Source organism: Zootoca vivipara, chromosome 6, assembly GCF_965207765.1.
Source record: "Zootoca vivipara chromosome 6, rZooViv2.hap1.1, whole genome shotgun sequence".
Lineage (NCBI taxonomy): Eukaryota > Metazoa > Chordata > Lepidosauria > Squamata > Lacertidae > Zootoca > Zootoca vivipara.
The window spans coordinates 61,996,933-62,015,140 of NC_142589.1; the positions used below are offsets into that span (position 1 = coordinate 61,996,933).

The 18,208-nt window shown below is 43.9% G+C and overlaps 1 protein-coding gene across 1 annotated transcript; it reads right to left on the reverse strand.

Moving 5' to 3' along the window:
* Nucleotides 1-232: 232 nt before the first annotated feature.
* On the reverse strand, nt 233-17,848 carry TENT5B (terminal nucleotidyltransferase 5B). The gene is made up of 2 exons (XM_035118434.3): nt 17,311-17,848; nt 233-3,664 (listed from the first exon to the last, which is right to left on the reverse strand). The coding sequence occupies exons 1-2, from the start codon at nt 17,530-17,532 to the stop codon at nt 2,645-2,647; spliced, it is 1,242 nt and encodes a 413-aa protein (XP_034974325.1). The 5' UTR covers nt 17,533-17,848; the 3' UTR covers nt 233-2,644.
* Between the last annotated feature and the right edge of the window lie 360 nt (nt 17,849-18,208).

Consider the following 18,208-nt stretch of genomic DNA (forward strand, 5'->3'; position numbering starts at 1 on the left):
CTATATGTGCACTGAGTGCTTGTAATTACTCTCTGCCTTCTTCGTTAAGGTGGCTGGGAAGATATTTGGAAGGAGAGGGGGTAGCAATTTGAAAGCTCAGGGGACAGGACTGCTCACAACCTCTTTTCCCCCAATTCCGCCTTGTTTCAGATGAGTCATCTCAAAGGGCAGAAGGGTGGCAAGTAGTCATGGCACCATTGTGCAATCAAGTAAGAAGAATAACCCAAAAGAGTTCAATACATTGTATTTATTTATGGTGACAGATTCTAAAGAATCTAGCAAGTTACGTCAGGCCTACTGCATGACAGGTTTGGTAGCTGCAGAACACATTCAAACGCAAGACTGGAAGTGCCAAAGTGTTACACTCTTCGAATCTTTCAGATACCCCCATGCATACAAAGAAACAGCAGGATCACAGCATTTGTCTGATGCAGCCATTTGTGAGAATTTCACCACGCATCCACCCGCACGCCACAATAAGTGCAATTTTCTTTAAATTTCTCCAGCAAGCCCTTGGATTGGAGGGGAAAGTTCGTTTGCTGAAACGAGGCAGGTCTATCACTTAGGCTTCTCATTCACAATTCTGCCACAAAGTGCTGCTAGTCAGCTGTGCTCCTTTAGTGCGAAACCACTTCTCCCCTTTTAAATGTGAAGTACTGAAAGCTGTCAAAAAGGAGATAATCAAGAAGAAGCCTTTTCCTCAAGTGAAAGAGGAATAACCTGGCTAAGCCGGTTTCATTAGACACTGCAGCCACACACATCTTGGAGCATGGAAGGATTTACTGTACATAAAGGAAATGTCTTTGAGAGCCGTTTATTTTTCATGGGAACTCTTCACTTACATAGTATTGGACCTCTTAAAAGATGAGCAATTGTGCCTTCTCAGTCAGTAAGAGCTGTGACAAGACAGAAGCAAACAACATGGCAGCAGACCTTTAAAACAAACAGCCCAGCTTGGTCTTGCCAGACTAGCTCATGTTTCCCAGGAAGAGGCAGAATTTTACCTAGACACAATCCAAGTATGTTATTTTATTTCAATTTTTTCCAGCCTGCCCAAATGTGGTACAGCTTTACTGCAAAGAAACAGATTAGTAAGCCAGTCGACCTTCAAGGATACACCATGAAGCATCTTCTTGTAGCCCTTTAAAACAAAACAAAACAGGTCTACCCAAAAAGCTAGCATTCTTTGCCTCAGCTTCCTAAAAAAGCATAAAAGAAAACCAACCTGAACTGACACATTGCACAAGGAACTGGCAGGCAAGCCAAAAAAGTCAGTAAAAAGAACTATTGTGCTGTGCAAGTAACTACTTCAAAAGCTTGTGTATTTCAGGTGTAGGCAACACGGTGCTTTCTAGATGTTGCTGGACCAACTCCCATCATTACTCTGTCGATAAGCCATGCTAGCTGGAGCTAATGGGAGTTGTGGTCCAACATCTGGGGGCCTCCGTATCAACTCTTCCTATTGCATTTGAACAAGACACCAAGAGCCTCTTGGGTTCAGAAATTTGGCTACCAACAGCTCTCTCCCACCTCCTTTCCACTGTTAACACCAAAGTACCAGAACTTGGGAATCTTTTCCACATGGCCTCCAGAAGAGCAGCTTTCAGAGCCTATGGATGATGTTGGCAGCTGCTGTCCTTCATTAAGAGGACCAGGGCATCTGGATCAAGACTGAACCTTAGCTCTGCAACTACTAAAATGAACAGACTTCTCTGCCCATGTCGGCGCACTGTGTGCAGCTCATTTAAACTCCTAATAAAAGTTAGCCAGCCATTTTAATATCACACTGAACTCCCACACCTGCTCATTCCCCTGATGTTACTGATACAGCAAACACTAATCTAGATCCTTTCCTTCAGGAAGTCACATCTTAGGGTTTTTTTGGCACGGCACATTTAGTAAGAGTAATACTCAGGGGGCAGGTTCTCATTCTTTTAGTGTTCATGATCATCTGTCAAAACATCTGCTGCTGTGAATCCAACCCCATTCTCTTGCCCCACCCCCCACCCCACCCCACAACTCTCCTCTGAGAATAAATACAGCTGGTCCATCGGGGCAGCAAGCCATGGTACACTGGCTCCTTCTACAAGCCCCCGGCCCACTTCGGTTCCCTCAACAGAAATGATCAAGCGACTCCAAACTCCCCCAAAATTCATCGCAGACACACATCCCAAACTGAACTACCAACAGGGAGTTCTACCCCCTACAAAAAAAATAAAATAAGGTACAGTGCTCTTTTTTTTTGGCTTTTTTCTTTTTTCTTTTTTTGGTTGCAGGCACTTGAATAGGATTTCTTTGGTCCCCTAAAAGGAATTGGCCACTCTGGCATATCTTCAAAAACAGAGTCTGCACAGCCCTTAATGCTTCGTGTACTAAAGAAAGAAAGAAAATCAGCTTGCATCTCAGGTAGTGCAGCTCTGCTTCTTAACCTAATCCTATCCATCCACCTCATACATAAACTCAATCATTTTCTTACTGTAAACATTTCTGGTAACTACTCATAACACTGCACAATTGCCCACAATATACAGCAGACTTTTGTTCCTATGTAGGAGGAAGACACTTTTGAGCAAGAGACCCATTTTTCTTCTGAATTGTACAGCCTCTGCTTCCCAGAGAACAAGGACTGGAGCGGTGTCAGTGGTTAGTTGCAGGGAAGCCAAGTTGGATAGGAGTGACTGCAAGGCAGCAGAGGCTGCATGTGGGTTACATAGTAGTTTACGTTTACTTCGCTGGCGTAAGGGGCTGGCTGATAATAGCAGGTCACGTTCGTGACAGTCGGAATTATGTTCTGCTCAGCCAGGACCCTCACAGCCAACATGGCAATGAGGTTCAGGGTCTGCCTCCTCTCGTGTCCCATCAGGCACACCGTACTCTCATTCACCACCCTGTGAAGGGTCATCAGGCAATCGTACCGCTTGCTCTCCATCCCAACAAAGTGGCTCTGAAGGTAAGACTCCAGCTTCCGCTGCTGCTCCCCAATGTCAGGAAAGTCTATAAAAAACCTGGAGCACATGTATCTCTGTAGCGCCTTCATGTCTACTTCCGATCTGGGCTTAAATCCCCTCACCAGGAGGTTGCAGTACTTCAGAAGCCCACCACCTCTGATCTCCTCCGGATTCCTGGTGGCAATGATCCGGTTCCTCAGGTGGTCCAGTGCCTCCTCAAAGTCCCCGTACATGCTCTCCCCGGTGACTGTAGGGTGGAAGTTTGCAGACATCGGGTTCTCTGAGCACTCTCCAAAAAGCAACAGTGAGTCCAATATTATCTGGAAAGAATCTACACTGAACTCAAACTGCCGCCGGAGAGTGTCTACAAATTTGAGCTCCACATTCTTCCCACTGTTGTTTGAAAGTGAAATAAGGCTCCAGCGGTCTGTTTCATTGCACACTTTCACTAGCTTCTGCACATAGGCCTCCTTTAGCGTCATGGGAGTGATCTTATCTTTGTTTACCCCTTCCGGGAGGAAGTCCAACAGACAGTCCATCACTACATCTTTCACTAGCTGGAAGACGTCCTCACTCTTCAAGTCTACACCAAAAATGAGGTCCAGATCTTTATATCCCAGACCGCTGTCCTGATGGAGCACGTGGCTTGCGGCCGAGCCATTCAACCTCACGTTGTGGACCGCAATTCCTTGCTTCTCCAGACGGCTACGGACCACCTACAACACGGGGGGAAAGCACATTGCTGTAAGTAAGGGAGGAAACTTTAAATGGCCTAAGCAAACATCAGCTGGTGTGTTTAAATAGGTGACCTGTGTGAGTATCTTAACACACTCATAAGGGCTAAATGCAAGACTTGGGGCATATCCAACACATCCCATCAGTACAAGAATTTCTGCTCATGCAATGCAAGTTCCTTCCTCTCAGCCCTCTGCACATGGACCAACATACTCCCCAAATCTTCCCAAAGGGTGGCCGTGGTGGGGAACTCCTAAAACACATTCAAGGGGCACTGGGGGGGGGGGGAAGGCATCCATCGTGCAAGGAGAAATCCATGTACTGATTAAATGAGTTGCTTAATGCTACTTAGGATACAACCTTTAGTTTCCATGGATGCAACTAGATCAGGAGATCAGCGATCAGATCTTTTGGTTTTAAAAGTAGTCCACCAGCAACAGCAGGGGCCACAGGTCTGATGGTAACCATGCTGCTTCTACTAGCCATTCGGCCTTTTCTAATGTGCCAGCACCTCCACAAAACTGCTATGTGACTCAGAGGCATAGCTGCCAAGTTTTCCCTTTTCTCGCGAGGAAGCCTATTCAGCATAAGGGAATTTCCCTTTAAAAAGGGGATAACTTGGCAGCTATGCTCAGAGGGGAACCATAGGTACCTGTATGTTTCCAGGGGCGAGTTGCTTTGGCAGAGCAATTTCAAACTGGGGAGTGACATGGGAAGGGTTTACACCTACCCAAGTGACTATTCCATTGAACAAAAAAAACTAGAAGATCACCTATCTGCTGACATCGCATCTCGTTTGACCTCAAATAGGCTTCGGAGCACAAATGGGCTTACATGAGCACTGCTGTTCAGGCATTCCGTGTTGGGAGCTGGAGATCTGTTGCTGATCCCCACCCTAAAGCAGCAGCTGCCTGGACAAGTTCAATGCAGGAAACCATGCCTCCTCCTACAGCCTTTATTCGTAAGCCAAGAGTATCCTAGAACTTTCATCTGGCGTGCAAAATGGCAAGATTAAGAGCCAAGGGAGGAGCCTACAGCACCAAACACGTCCAACTGGCACAAGGTGCCTGAAAACATTGGTGGTGCTTTTGTCCATTTCTGGAGCTGCTCTTACCCGGGCTCTATAGCAAAAGAACCACCATATGAACCTAACCAGAGTCTTGGGTTTCCAGGCTGTGTAATTTCTGAGCACCTGTGGGGAACCTTTGGCCTCTCCAGATGCTGCTGAACTACAACTCCCATCAGCGCCAGCAAGAGTGGCCGGGGATGATGAGAGTTGTAGTTCAACATCTGGAGAGCCAAAGGTTCCCCACTCCTATTTTAAAGATTTAACTTGCGAACATGAAGCCAATCCAAGGGGCAGCTGCAAGGGTGAACCCAAATTTTAAAAGCTAATTGTAAGAATCACGGTAGGTTAAAATATACCAAAGGGGAAAGAAACCACACCCCCGGTCTGTTAGTGGATCTTCCAGAGTAAGTCACCGTAACTTCAATATACCTGCACCAAACATGTAAACCAAGTACGACCAGGTATTTGCAAGTATTAAAAAGGTAGCTGAACCATACAAAGTGTACCCTTCAACATCTGGACAAAGGCCAAAGGCAAATATAATTCGTCTTGGAGGCATTTATATGTTGAAAAGATGCATTTTTATTTTTAAACCCAGCTAGAATAATAACACAGGATTCATAAACCTAGCAGCAGAATTTAGCCTATGAGTACAGCTTAGTCAAACCTTCAAAAATGCAGCAGGAAAGAGAGGACTTTGCTTTCAGGTATATTAGGAAAGAAACTATCTTAATTGTGTATAAGAAGGGGAGCTTTAATATTAAGGAATTTAGTGAATTTTAATATTAAGGAAGTCAGTAACTTTATGTACTTTTTAAATTTTAAAAACATCTTTATTTCTTCTTTTAAAAAAGAAAATCCATATAAATACAAAAAATAACAGAAACAGTACCGTACATAAGATAACAAAAACAAAAACTGAACGTAAAATACAAAACACACAAACTACAAAAAAGTGTTACAGTAAAAAGACAGTACAATAAAATAAAAAGAACTTCCAGAAAATGAAATCGGTTCCCTATCACTTCCTTATTATATTCCTTCACTATTTTTAGATATTCCTCGGATATGTTAATATATATATGTATTAGCATCTATCTTCCTTGATTTTAATTATCTGTCTAATAACTTGTTGGTGCTAATCTAGACAAATCACCCATCTTGAACTCACTCCTTTATGAAAATAATCTAGCACATAATTCCATTCCGTTTTTACTTTCTGTTTGGGTGTTTTCCTAATTATTGCTGTTATTCTAGCTAAATTCATATACTCTACCAATTTTAGGTGCCAATCTTGGACTGATGGAACTTTGTCTCCTTTCCAGTTTTTTGCTAGCACCATTCTGGCCGCTGCACATGCGTACAGGAGGATGTTTCTCCTATCCTTAGGGGTGTTCTCCGGTATTAAACTTAGAAGGAAGATCTCCGGTTTGTTTTCAAATGTCCACTTTAACATTCTTTTCATTTTCTCATATACCTCATTCCAAAATATGCTCACTTTATTACAACTCCACCAGCAGTGGAAATAATCTCCTGTTCTTACATTGCACTTCCAAGCATGTATCCGCCTCCTTTTTATATATTTTAGCTAATTTGGCCGGTGTTAAGTGCCACCTGAATACCATTTTCCACATGTTTTCTCTTATGCCCATGCAGGCTGTAAAATTTAGGTCCTCCCCCCACAATTTGTCCCACTGAATGCTATAGATCGTTCTTCCAACATCTTGTGCCCATCTGATCATGACGTGCTTAACCACCTCGTCTTTCATATCCCATTCGAGTAAGAATTTATAGATTTTGGCCAAAGATTTCCTGGGATTGTCTAATAATAATTCTTGTAATTTTGATCTATTTTCTACGAAGCCAACCGCTTTATGTTTACTAAAAATACTTTGAACCTGACAATAATGAAACCAGCTCAAACAAAATTGCTCTATTTGGTGATATGGTTTTAATACGTACTGGTCATTCACTTTGTCTACCAATTCTTTATATGTTACCCACCTCCCACCTTTAGGTTCCTTGCTCATTGAAGACATCTCCAAAGGTGAGGCCCACCACGGGACTTTTGGTTCTAATAATTCCTTATATTCATTCCATGTATTATACAAAGATTTTTTGAAAATGTGATCGGAGAAGGTATTATAATCTCCTGTTTTTTCTTTTAACAGATATGTACTTTTATTTTATTTTAACTTTATGTACTTTTATTCCTGACAGATGTGCCCCCAGTGGTTGTAAAATAGGAAAAAGGAAAAAAAGGGGGGGGGATGAACAGGCACACTTCAGTTTGGATGATGAAAAGAAGCAAGCTGTGTGGTAGGCAAACTCTCATTTATCTAGCAACAATTTGGGCCGCTTGTTGGCAGAAACTAACAGAAGAGGGCTGCTTGCCTTCTTTTTGGGAACATGGGTCCGTATATAGAGCTTCTGTGTTGCCACCTACCCACTTGGTAGGCCAGACACAGCAGCTTATTCAGCTGCCTTTTCATCCAGTGTTCCTTACCTCTTTTGGTTTAGAGGCAACACACATCAAGCATTTACAAGACTGCCTGCCTTTTTAGGTTACTTGCTCAAGACTGGCAAGCTCTGCATTTGGGACTGACTAATGTTTATCTGGTCAGAGTCATTCGCCTTTCTGTTTACAGAAAACTGCCAGGAGCTGCTTGAGTGTGCTGCTAGGGTTTTGTTTTGTTTTGTTTTTTAAAAGCACTGGCTTGCCTTTAAAAACATCATCCCTTTAATGCTAAAGTAGCATTGCTGAAAGCTACATGGGTGTGATGTTTCTTAAAACAGAAAAAGATGTGTGGGCAGACACATGCCATCTATAATAATAATAATAATAATACAGTAATAATTTATTTAGTAATAATAAAATAAAATAAAATAAAATAAAATAATAATAATAATAATAATAATAATAATAATATGGTGCTGGAGAGTCCCATGGACTGCAAGAAGATCAAACCTATCCATTCTGAAGGAAATCAGCCCTGAGTGCTCACTGGAAGGACAGATCCTGGAGCTGAGGCTCCAATACTTTGGCCACCTCATGAGAAGAGAAGATTCCCTGGAAAAGACCCTGATGTTGGGAAAGATTGAGGGCACAAGGAGAAGGGGACGGCAGAGGATGAGATGGTTGGACAGTGTTCTCGAAGCTACGAACATGAGTCTGACCAAACTGCAGGAGGCAGTGGAAGACAGGAGTGCCTGGCGTGCTCTGGTCCATGAGGTCACAAAGAGTCAGACACAACTAAACAACAAATAATTTATTGCTTATACCCCACCCATCTGACTGAGTTGCCCCAACCACTCTGGTTGTTTGTGGATGGGCAACAAAAGGCCCTTATTAAAACCTGTGCTTTGGCACAGTCAAATCTATGAGGCATGTAGGCTCCTCTGGATCTATTTGTCACACTGCAATGCAGGCTATAATTAACATCTAACAAGGGATGAAGCCAAACAGAGGTATGTCTACTCCGAAGAGTACCCCAGTGCTGCCAATTTTGACGAGTTCACTTTCTAGAGTTAAATGAAACTGATTGGATCAAATTGGCCCTGTTTGCACATTGTAGTAAACCATAAAGACGTCTCTAGCTTCAGTCTTCCCTTAACCTGAGCATCAAACCAAGGTCCTGGGGTTAAGATTCTTGCGTTGCTGAGGCCATCCATGATTGACAAAGCCAACAAACTTTGGTTTCAGAATGTGGCTTCTTTAGAGCAAAACAACACTTTTCTGTTGGATGCCAGAACTGTGGTTTGTTGCCTTTTCAAGGAGCGGAGCAAGAACCACCTGCACATTCAGAGTAGACCAATGGTTTAGCACAGTGTGCAAGTTCAGCCACAGAAAAGTGCTATGCTGCCCTTTCTGCTAGATGGAAGTGCTGGGACAGATGCAGTTGTTTAGTGACATGTCTTCCAAATGACCTTGGCAACATCTTTTGTAAAATACGTAAATGCCATGCAAATTCTATGGAGTGGTTAAGTAGGTTATATACTTATTGGAAGCGTGTGCAAAAGCTTTTACAAAATTGGCTCTGACCTGCCTAAAACAGGGTGCTTTGCCCCGACCCATCTGCCTAAATAAGAGCTTGAACAACTCAGGCTTGCAGTTTCTTTCTAGCCAATCAATAGATTAACTTAAACTGCAGCACATTATACACAATCAGATACCACCACCAGCAGCCTCTATTTGTATTCAATAGAAACTGCACTGTTGCATTTGGTTCAGCGCTCTATTTCTACTTGTGTTCCTCCCCACTCTCAAATGATAGCTACTTTGAATCACACTGCAGCCTGGCATATTTCTGCTAACAAGCATTATATTTAGATTTCATAGGTATGTGTCCACCAGTTACATGGTGTGTTTAGCATGTCATCCAATTGCAACCAGTTCTGTGCCCCAAGATTTCTGAGCATTTCATAGCCAAGGCAAATGGCTCCCTTTTGACTACTACAAAGTAGTAGTAAGTTTAGGAAGTTACTACTACAAAGGAGGAAGTTACTTTGAGGAGGCAAATCTCTATTACTCTGTATCATCTTGGAATTCTGCAAAGAAAGTGGATTTGCTTGTATGTTTCATCATTCCACAGAACTGGAGAGTGTGTGCTGTGTTCTTGCTTCCTGTGCTTGTATAAGGAAACCAGTCAGATACAGGGCATGGGTAGTTGCTGCCAGGACCATTTACTGCCTGTGCTACAATTTCACATACCAATCATTATGCTCCCTCAAGGCATCAAACCCAAAATGGATTATAAAGGCAATCTGCCTACCCAGAGGCCATACCATCCGTTTATTCAAAAAAAGCTGTTTTCGTTTTCAGTGAGGGAGTGGGGCCAGTTAGTACTACTGATCTAAACCCAGGTGTCTCCATCCAGTTCTAGCATGCCAGCCTTCTACATCTAGTCTGCTAAAATCCCATCATCAGCATTACTGCTATCTCCCAACTGCTATCCCTAAGCCAATAAATTTGGACTCATCAAGCAAGCCCATTTCTACATGCCAGCGCTTGCCTTCCAAATCTTTAGCATGCTGGATTAGCACTTCTTTATCCCGTGCCAGCAGAATCTTCTCCACTAGCTGCCACATCATTTGTGCCGTCCCGCAAAGAAAAACTTTGCAGGCGCCACACTGCAGCTGCTTTGCCTCTGTGCAACCATTCCTTGTTGTCCTTGACAACTGGCGTTGCTAACTTAGAAACAGCACAGACCAATCATCCATGGGACATGTACATGGGCACCACACCCTGGGAACACACGCCTAGTCCATATAAAAGCTATTCACAATATGTTCTCTTCCTGCGTATACACTTTATTGTCCACCTAGGCAAGTGCAGTTCTACCTTAAGTTTTATAGTTTGGGGGTACGAGAAGTACACAATTCAAAAGCTCAGAATGAAATGCAGTATTCTGCTTAGGAGTTACTATTTATTTCAAACAGTTAAAATCCAGACAGAAAAGTTGTTTAGCTTTTTTTAGAAAAAGAAAAGACATTTCTGAGCTATTTTTAAGGAAATTCTTGACACTGCTGACAAAATTTAACAGCATTTTGAACTTGCACATAATTCATTTAATGAGTGCATGCATGCACCTCATGAAGACCTTTAACTCCTGATAACTGATGTTGTAAAAGACAGCCAGCTTTATAACAATGCTTAAAAAAAAAACCAGAAACCAATGTGCCTTATTTTACATTAGTGAGTCATTGCAGAGGAATGAAGCCACCTCCCATACAAAATGAATATGCAGCAGCTTATTGGTGCAATGTTAATGCCTACTAAGCACACTGTTGCTACTTCACTGACAAACAAATCCCTAGTAATTTGTGGCAATTATGGCACACAGCAGAGCAGGCCATTTCAGGGCAAATGGACTGTACTGGAAACAACCTTCAATGCTACCTAGCTTCATTGGGAGAGTCAAGCATCGGACAGCTTTGTGGCTGTTGGAGATTTTAGTTCTACACAGATGTTCACTTACCAAGTATACCAAGAAGATCTTGCTCTCATGTACATGTTAGCACCAACACATGCCCCTCCCCGCCAAATGAATATAATCACTATGTAAAGAAATATAATGTGTTACGGCCAGTGTGGTTCAGGGAGATCCAGGTTCAAAGCCCGACTTAGGCAATTGTTTGCGGTGTGACTTTGGGCTGGTCAATTTCTCTCAGCCTAACTTACATCACAAAACAGTTCGGATGAAATTAGGGTGGAGGGGAAACCTTTGACTACTTGGGATAAAGAGGATAATAATTTATAAAATATCAAAGCAAACTACAGCCGCCTGTAGTTAAATTACACATATCAGTTTCATTCACTTTCGGTACATACAAACCAGGGGCGCCGAGTTCTGTGGCAGCTCCAGCCCTGTGCATGCAACTGACTTTTGCTTTGACATGCAGAAACTGCCCTGGAGAGAAAGGAAATGCACTTCCATATCAGACCTGCCTGTCTTACTGCATATATATTTAGAGGCCAAGTAAAAACGAAGTCCAATTTCCACTCAGAAGTGTTACAATGTGCTAAGATTCACTATCTGTAGATTGGAAGTGGTTGGCAGCCAAGTGCCAAGATTGTAAACAGTTATGCTTTGGGAGTGTAAGGTTCAGCTAAACGGTGACTGCATATGGTGACCTGTCTAAGGTTGTCCCCATTTCAGCTACAGGTCAGTCTACTGTGTTGTGCTTAGATGTCTACTTTAAGGGCACTGTGTTCCAGTTAGAATGTTAAAAATCCACCTTGATATTTAGACATAGAGTTGTACAGTTTTACCTTTCCAGGAAGTCCAAGCTAGTAGGTAAAGCTGGGCACAACAAGTTCCTTTGTGCCTGTTAAACCTGTAGGGTTAATCTGTCATTAACCCAGAAGGCACAAAAGCAAGTCAAAGTGTGCTGGAGATAAAAAAACAAACCAGCAATATCAGCTGATGCTAAACTGCTATAAGCATAGCTGCCAAGTCTCCCGTTTTCCCTGGGAAATCCCCATTTTCCCAGCTGTTCCTAGCTGAAAAAATGAATTTTTTTGTTTTCCCCCGGTTTATTCTGGTGCGGCGGCCATTTTGGAACTGGGCGGAGCATGCTCAGAAGCGACTTTTGATGCTGCTCTGCCCAGTTCCAAAATGGCTGCAGTGCGACTTCTGGCATGGCGGCCATTTTGGAACTGGGCAAAGCAGCATCAAAAGTCACTTCTGAGCATGCTCCGCCCAGTTCCAAAATGGCGGCAGCGCTACTTCCGGTCTGCTATTTCCGGCCCGGTCCCTTATTTCTCTGACAGCAACTTGGCAGGTATGTATAAGTCAGGTTTGTATCTATGAATCTAGAACATGTTGGTCTACCATATTATTAAACCTTTGCCATCAAGATAATATCCAAGAATAAAGGCCATTAATAACCATCTATTGTCAATAAAATAGCAAAAGAAAAAGAAAAAAATCTGTCCATTTGGCACGAGCATTGTCGTCATTACTACCTTCCCCATATGTGATAGCCTATCATCAGGTTTTTGTCTTGTAGGTCAGTTTTACAGCAATTCTCAGTTAACCTGGTCAGGTAGAAACAGATATGAACAAATAGAGATCTGAACCCATGGTGCTCAGCAAAGTGGCACTGGGCAAGTCAGCATTATCTCATCTCAGTCTATCTCACAGTATTTACCATCAAAAGTAAAATGTTATTCACACCCCTTGGAAGAAGTTCGAAATATTTTAACGGCCCCAACTCCTGCAATCAGATGCCCCACCACATCTCCCAACCATAGGGACTAGGAAACCTGCACAGATTTTTCCATTCCTGCTACAGCTAGAGACTCCCAAGCCCTGATGGCACAGAGCCAAGCCCAAGAGACCAGATATCACTACCTCAGCAGATTTATTTTCTGCTAGCAGATTCCAAGCTCCATATAAGCTGACAGAGGAGTGCCAAATGAAGGGCCAGCCAGCATGCAAGCTCATCAGAGCAGGGTCCAAACATTTGACATGAACTGCTTTAGTCAGACTAGTCAATGGTGGCATCTAATGCTGAGTGACCTTGGGCGATTGCTTGCTTGCTTACACACACCAACTGTTCTGATAAAATGACATGTACTCTTGTTTCCTAAGGAATCCAGATAATCACTCTGCCAAACTGTCACATTCTAATGTTTTTCCTCTTCTCCTGTCTTATACAGGGCTTGTGGAGATTTCTGATTTGCACCACAACTGCAGCACCAGTCAACACATGTGGACTTGCAAAGTACTACTGAGTCACCTGGCGTGGAGGAGGACTCTCTGGGGAAGACCCACCTTCCTACATGGCTTGGCTTTCCCCACTGTGCTCCCGTGAGTCTGTTTTCAAAGATGTTACAAGTCTCTTTGCTGGGAAGCAGCTGCTTGGTAGGATTTCAACCTGCATTGGCTGCTTGTACTCATCATAGCAGGAGTACAAGTCGATTCTCCATTAGCTTCAAAAGATGGCACTTACCTCCATTTCTGCACTAATACGCTAAAATATAAGCAGACTTGCACAGCAATTTTATTTATTCTATTTCTTAGCCGCTCTCAGGCTACGTTCCAACAATGCACTGTGTGCTTTTGCTATGGTGGGGAGGAACACTGGATAATTTTAATGGGGAATCTAGCACACCATTCAATGCCACATGGAACCACATTGGAAGACTCATTTCCAGCCAATTGTGAGGAAGCAATGCATCAGGTGTGCTAAAGACCTAGTGTGAAAGGGGCCCTCGTTTCACTGAGGAAGGCAGCCACTCACCTTTGAAAAAGGCTGATGCCACGCTACAGAAGCAAACCAGACACAGGGGCAACAATTCCTATTGCTTCTATAAGCCTCCCGTGCTTTATGAGAAAGCTAAACGAAAGCCTCCTCCAGTACAGGGAGCCACCCTTGGCAGATACTAAGTGCCTTTTACATCTTGGTTTCTTCCCTCCCCAAAGGATATTGAGTAAGAGCTGTTCAAACACAGCTTGGCATAAGAGGCCTCTCAGCCAATTGTGGCCTTTCGGTTCTGTTTCCTTATAAATCTTGTGGTTTTACACTTTGTATATGGATGCCTGCTTTTTAACCCCATTCTGCCAAGCATTCTTACCAAACAGTCTGTCAAGGCAACGCTGTTTCGAGGATTCCAAAAACACCCTTTCTCCCAAAGGAACCCCGAAGAGTCATATACAACACCTCCGTTTAACACAATACCGAATTTAATACAATTTAGAATCGACCTCAGACACACCAGTTCTGTTTCAAGTGCCAGTTGGCAACAGCAGTAGACATCAATTTGTAAATATTGGAAAGATCAGGCGTTGTACAGACCAACTTCAGCTCCGAAGCAGTAGCCCCCCTTTCCTAGACAAATATACTGTTCTTTCACTAACCCTCAGTTTTTGCAGTATTTACCAGTAGAAAGAATACTCCCTTAATAAAACAAACTCAGACCCTTTGGGAAGGGCCACAGCTGAGTGACAGAACACCTTCTTTACCTACAGAAGGTTCCAGGTTTGATCACTGGCATCTTCAGGTAGGGCTGGGAGAGAACCCTGCCTGGAATCCTGGAGAGCTGCTGCCAGTCAGTGCAAACAGTATGGAGCCAGCTCGACCAGTGGCCTAATTCAGTATAAGGCAGCTTCCTATATAGGAATCTGTCCATTCCTTCCACATCTTTATCTAAGAGGATCTTTGAATAGGTCCCAGAGGTCCCTGCGAAGGGGAATTGTTTGTTCAACCACTCTGAGAACTGCTCTGTGAGGGGAATAAAGGCTGCCTAACAATTCAGCACCCTTAACTACAGCTCCCAGAATTATTCAGAGGAAGCCATGACTGTTCAAAACGGCACCACAGTGCTTTAAATGTGTGGTGTGAAGGTGGCCCTGGACCACAGCAGAATGTTCTAATGGAATGGGATTTTGCTGTAACCAACTCTGCTCAAGGAATCATTTCTTTTTCTGCAATATTATCTGGATAGACTTAAGCGTACTTCGCTAGAGCAAGTTTTCCTCACCCCTGACGATCAACTCTAGGGACCGACCATTGCCATATGGTACTAGGGAAGGGACTGGGAAATGAGGAGCAGGGGGTTATTTCTGCCCAACTCCCAGCTCTCTGTGCTCACCCTATCCACTCTCTTGCTCACCAGCCTGAGGTTGCCTCTCCAACAACCCACTGCAGTCACACACCCATGACTGACACCACCTTCCTATACTCCCAACCCTATTTAACCTAATTACTGCTCTTCTTGGGACAGGGTTGCCTTCAAAATAGGGCACCTGAGCCTAGTATACAATACTGTAGTGGGTTTCTACTATGGAAGGTATAGTCTTCCATAGTAGACTTCTATAGTCTTCCACAGCAAGACTATGGAACGTCTCAAGAGCTGCTGCAATATGGAAGGACATTGCCAACTTCTTTCTATTAGGATCTGGGGGTGGCACTGTGCGGCACTCCCCAGCTCCCTTCCTCTAGGTCCCACAAAGAGTTCAACATAATTGTGCATAGAAACTCCCTTCATTTCAGGCAGCCCCCCCCCAGTTCATTATTTCCCTCCTTACAACCAATTCACAGCCAGAAGACGTCTTTGCCCTCCTTGTCTCTCTAGCCACTTTTGTTAACGGGCTGCAGCCCTACTGCCACTGTGATCCAAGAATTCCCACCTGCACACCAACCCATCTTCTCTAGTACAGGCCAACGAACAGTTGTCAGCATACAATCCTATGTTAAAATGAGTTGCCTCACAGCTGATAACTCAAATGTCTTCCCCAGGCAGCAACACCTATTCCACAGCGATGGCACCCTAAAGACTTGGATTACTATGACAAAAGATGTTGTGGATTAAAGCTAGTTTTGATATTCTATAAACTTCTGTGGACTAACAAATCTTAGGATGTCACTCTTGTTTTTGCTGCAACAGACTAATATGGTTACCCCTATCGGAGTTTTAGATAGAGAGTCTTCCATCCCCTTCTGCTCCAGGGACAGAGCCTTTTCCTAATCCACAGGATCAAAGGGAAAGCTACCCTAAAACACAGACTGCCTACACTTGTCTTTGTATTACATTAATGTAGTAAACAATCCTGTGGTGTTTTGACAGAGGGCAATGTATAAATTTCTTAATACCATCACCCACTACATCACAGCACTTTTCAGTATCCTACCAATCACAGCTAACATTCCTCATTTCTAAGATTTCACTTAGACTACTAGTCTCAACTCAGTTAAGAACTTAGAAATGGTATTTCATTAAAGGAACTACAGGTCTGGTGCAACATTGCAGCAATCTACCATTCTTCCCTCCCACCTGTAATTGGGGGCATCAATATCAAAGTTGTTGCAATTACTAACTCCACATATGTATACAGTACAATACTCTGAACTATTCTCTGCCAAATAAGTTTTTGTCAAACCTACAGCTAGCCAAGGTCTGAGCTGTCAATTAAGGCACCCAAATTTTGGCTTCAGTATAAGCCTGGCCTACTCTCCACTGTGAAGTTAATGCTCATTTAGTTTAACAAGGGGTTATGAGAAGGATTAGCACAATTACCAGTACTCAAAAAGCTTTACATTCTCAGAATATACTGTATAAGGTTAAGTACTCATGGCCAATATTGCTGCCTTGGCTTTTCCAGTAGGAGCCACAAAAGCTAAACTGGCTACAAATTTATGCTTTACAAACACCTATTCATTCCAATCAAGAACAATGGCTACATAGAAGAGCCTTTTAGTATATCAATAATGTCACCCAAGATAGGCTCTTCTGCTAGTCCCTCTCCTAATTGACAGGCTGAGTACACACTGTACATTTTAAGCAGCCTCCCAAAGAATCCAAGGAACTGTAGTTTGTTAAGGGTACTTGGAATTGTAGCTCTGTTAGAGGTAAACCACAGTTCCCAGGATTCAGGGGGGTGGGGAGAGAATGTGCTTTAAATGGTATGTATGCAGCCTCTCACATACAGGCTTTATACCAGATATTCTAGTTCAGAATGAGTCAAATAAGTTAACACTGTATAAATAGCTAGAGAAGGCTGCACGGACCTAATGACAGTTGACAACTATGTTGCTTATTAAGGCTGCATCACTAGGGAGACTTCCTGGGAGTATGACCCGCTGAACTCAATAAGGCTTATATTCAAGTAAACATGACTAAGAGCAGGTGACAAGATTTGTCTGAGTTCTTTGTCAGGAGGGAAACCCGTGGACTTTTATCACATGCAAGAAGCAGCCTGGCGAATGGGTGCAATCTTGGGCATGTGCTGCTGCAAAGTAATCGATGCTTTACCGCTGCTCTTTTAAAAGCCACGTTTTATTGTTAAATTGCAGTGCGTTCTCTTTGCTGTTAGGAACTTATGGCTGTTGTCGGCAGACGGGGCAAGGTTAAATAGCTTAATAAATAAGAAGAGCCCAAAGATGTGCCTTTAGGGCTATCCCCAGAGTTTTCATTCCTGAAAGAGTGAGAACCATAGAAGGCAGGTCCATTGAAGGCAACGGGGATTACTCCCGTGTAAACGTGCCGATTCTTAATGCCTTTTTTGGGGGGGGGGAGATTAAGTACACGGCCACCCCGGTCCCGCCACTCACCTGCACGATCCTGCGCGGCCGCACCGATAAGGTGGGGAAGTTGCCGCGGCCGTGGATGGGGACGGCCTCCTCGAGGATGTGGTCCAACCGCTTCACCTGCTCCCAGCCGAGGACGCTGAAGCGCCCGTCCCTGCCGCTGCTGGGCGGCTGCTTCTCCGAGCTCGCAGCAACGCCCGAGGGCCCGGCGCCCGTCACTGCAGCCGCCGACCCCGCCGCGCGCATGGTGAGAAGAGGAGAAGAAACGCTGAGGCTGGAGGAGAAAATTAAAACGGGCCGGACTCGTCGAGGAAACCAACCCGGGTTGATTTTAAATTTTTAATTTTTTTTAAAAAAAAGAAAAGCCGAAAGATAATTCCAGGCAGGGCAGAAAAACAGCAGCAACTACTACACTGCAGAACTGAGAGAAGCAAGTCTATATCTGAAGGGACCGGAGGGGGCGGGGGAAAGGGAGGCGTAACCGCGCCGCGTGCAACTGCCAAGTCCCTATTTCCACCCGTCCCCTCCTTCCAACCGCGCCTGCAACACGAGCACTGCGGATGCCTATAAGTGTGCAGCTGTCTTATATATCCCTGCGGCGACGCGTTGCGATTGGCTCGGCTCGACCAACCAATCCACGACGTACTTTGGCAGCTCCGGACGTTCTAATTGGAAACAAGCCCCACCCCACTTTCGATAGCGTCCTGCCCCCTTAAGCAATAAAAATGAAAATATGAGGGGAGGGGGCGGTGATGAAGTATTGGAAGAGGGCAGCTGAGTCTCGGCTCGGACGTCGAAGGGAATCCTGTCTCTGATTGGTCAGCGTACGGAAGGCTGTGTTTAAAGAGACAGAAGTGCTGTTCAAAGCAACTTGACTAAAAAGGTAAAACAGAAATTAGAGCAGTCGGTGACAAGCCGGGGC